Here is a 2904-nt window from a genome sequence, read left to right as displayed (position 1 = left end):
TCTGTTAAGTTTGTATTCCATGTTTGTGAGCTTCATAATATTCAGATTTTGTATTAATGTTTGTCTGCTTTTTCTATTTTAAAGGAAAATATTTAACATTTATCTTGAACACTGTTAACTGCAAAATATGTTCATGGTACATATAATCTTGCTTTGTTGTTCATTTTACCAGCATATAATGTCATTCATTTTCTCTTTTTCATGTATTTTTTGCTTGAATTCAGTTTTATGACACATTACAGTTGCTAACCTAGATGTTGTTAATTCGGTCTCTCTGGTATAGCTTGTTCTCAACCTTCCTGCATATTTTTCAACCTTCCGGCATATTTTTGTTCTAAGTATGTCTTCTTAAACAATATAATGTTGGATTTTTCCCCCTTTAATCCAATTTGAACATCTGTCCTTTAATTAGTGAGTTTAATGTGTCAAGGTAATTGTCATTATATTGGCACCTAATTTCTTCCATTCTATTTAGATTTCTCAGCTGTTTTACTTGCTTTTTAGATTTCTTTTCTCCTTTTCATTGGACAGATAGTTTTCTTATGCTATTTTAGGTGCTATAGTCTTCCAATTGATTTCTTAAACTTATTAGCATGTATTTCTTCCCTGTCAAGACAAAGTATTTTGAAATTCTGTAGTACATTCTCACCCGCCTTTAGTTTCTGCTCTTAGCCGGACCCTCCCACTTCTTCTAGATGTCGTTTGAGAGTTTAGTTATGGTGCGTTTTAGGTGTGATTCTCCCCTCCCCCCGCTTTTCTTGGGTTCTTGCTTTTTTAAAGTCGAAAGTTTGGCAGATGTTGTCTCATTCGTTAAATGAAAACGATTCCACCTTCCTCACATGGCTTTTGTGGGAGTAGATGAGGTGACCTACATGAGGGCACTTTGGTAGCGTAAAGAATTACACAGATGTTGATCGTCAGTCAAAAGGTGCATGCTGTTCCATGGCCCGCCCATTTGCTGCTTCCTGTAAAAAGTCTTTTCAGTCCCCTTTTCAGAAATCTGAGTTAATGTTTCCTTTTCTTTACTCTATCACACCTTGTTCCTTGATGATAGACAGACATCTTTGCGTGTTACCACGCCCACCTGTCCCTGTAGGCTCCAGCAGAGGAGCTGTCGTGCAGCAGATGTCCCCAGGTTTAGAACACTGAGCAGGGAGAAGCCAAAGATAAAGGACGGGTTTGTTGACGACCCATCCTGGAAGGTCGTCGGAGCTATCATTTGTCAGCAGAAGAAGGGAGTCGCGAAGTCGGGGTACAGGGCTTTCACGTTTACAGCGAGCTCTATGATGCCGTGAAGACTGCTTTTAGATGTTATTAAGGTTAAAATACGTTATTACAATATAGAGCGTAATCTAACGGTACCTCATTTTTTCCCTTACTAGGCTCATATTGGCAACTTATTAACATCAAAATTCTTCAGTTACAAGGATTTTGATACTTTATTGTATACCTGCGCGGCTGAGTTTGACTTTATGGAGAAGGAGGTAAGATGTGATTTCTAGGTTGTTTCCTCCCCTCATGTTCTGGTTCATCGATTTTCATAAAGGGCGCTCCTCTTATTGCACACTCTTTGCTCTGTGCTGTCATTTCAGTTTGAGGGAAAGAAAAATCAGGCAGCTGAGAGGAAGATGTTCCTGTGTACATTAGTATAGCTCCCTGAAATGTATGACTTTTGCTCATTTTAGTACTTTAGAAGCCTGCGTGCAGACCAGCAGTAGTTTTTTGGATAAGTAAGTACATAGGCCTTTCAAGTTGCTGCTTTTTAGGGGAAAGCATTAATTCAGTGAAGCTTAGGCTCTTACATTTCCCTCACTCTGTGGTGGTTGGTTTGATCGCATTGCTTCGAAATATCATTGAGTACAAGTTTTTCATTCCAACAATATTTTCCTTTCTAAAACTATATTCAGATGTTTAGGAGGAACCCAGAGAGTGGTTTAGTGGATTTTGAGACAGAAGTCTGTAATAGTACTTGCTGTTTCTGAACAAATGCCTCTCATTCTTTGTGTCATAGCTACCCATTTCTAGTAGTATATATACTACAGTTAATGTGAGGACAAATTGAGATACATAGAAAAATACTTTGATATTTTATATAAAACATTATTTTGCAGTACTTTATGAGCTGGTTTGGTTCAACAAACATGTATATATGTGTCTTTTTTAACACCACCCACGTGGCCCTGACTTATTTTATTATCTGTGAAATGTTTCGTTTCAGAGCTGTATGTGTGTATATATTAAACTGACCAGTGGTTCTCTGTTGAGAACCATTCCGGTCTCCCTGCACTCCCACTGAGTTACAGACCAGTGGACAGTAGTGTCCACACGGCAGACCTCATCAACCAGACGTGCTGAGTTGAGCCTGTCCTGCCGATGTACAGTTCGCTCCAGCACCCTGTCCGTCTTCATTCCCTGTGTTCTGGGAAATGCTTTTGACACACAGTGGCTGATGAAAGTATGATAGTGTTGGCACTTTAAGATACTAAGGAAGAGTATCTTAAAAGACATTAAAATGCATGTTCATAGCAGATCAAGACTACTTCAAGAAAGTAATAAAGGAAGTACAGGGTAAGCATCAGAGAATGAGGACACAGGAGAAGTCCTTTACCGTTAACGAGGAGGTTCATGCCGCTACAGCCTGAGAGTATGAACCATCAGCTGTGTGATAGAAGAAATGTGTATTGAGGCATAGCGTGACTTCCCCCATTTTGCAGAAAATGGCAAAGCTGTTTCCAGCCTGCTGTTCCCCATCTCCATGGGTACCTTCACGGGGACTGTGCTGTAGAGACGGTATGGTGCCAGTTCAGAGAGTGCATCCACTATATGGTTCATCCATATGGTGGGGGAAAGGAAGCAGTTTAACATGATATCTTACTGATGTCGAAAGACACTTAAGATGTATAT

At 39.6% G+C, this 2904-nt stretch overlaps 1 protein-coding gene across 1 annotated transcript in view; it reads left to right on the top strand.

Moving 5' to 3' along the window:
• The window catches only part of DPY19L1 (dpy-19 like C-mannosyltransferase 1), a 59401-nt gene that overhangs the window by 38054 nt on the left and 18443 nt on the right, over positions 1 to 2904 (top strand). The window contains exon 13 of the mRNA XM_023532041.1: positions 1383 to 1484. Within this exon, the coding sequence (XP_023387809.1) occupies positions 1383 to 1484 (102 nt within the window). The remainder of the gene's footprint in view (positions 1 to 1382; positions 1485 to 2904) is intronic.

This window comes from Pteropus vampyrus, unplaced genomic scaffold (genome assembly GCF_000151845.1).
Source record: "Pteropus vampyrus isolate Shadow unplaced genomic scaffold, Pvam_2.0 Scaffold75, whole genome shotgun sequence".
Classification (NCBI taxonomy): Eukaryota; Metazoa; Chordata; class Mammalia; order Chiroptera; family Pteropodidae; genus Pteropus; species Pteropus vampyrus.
This window is presented reverse-complemented; position numbering and strand designations above follow the sequence as displayed.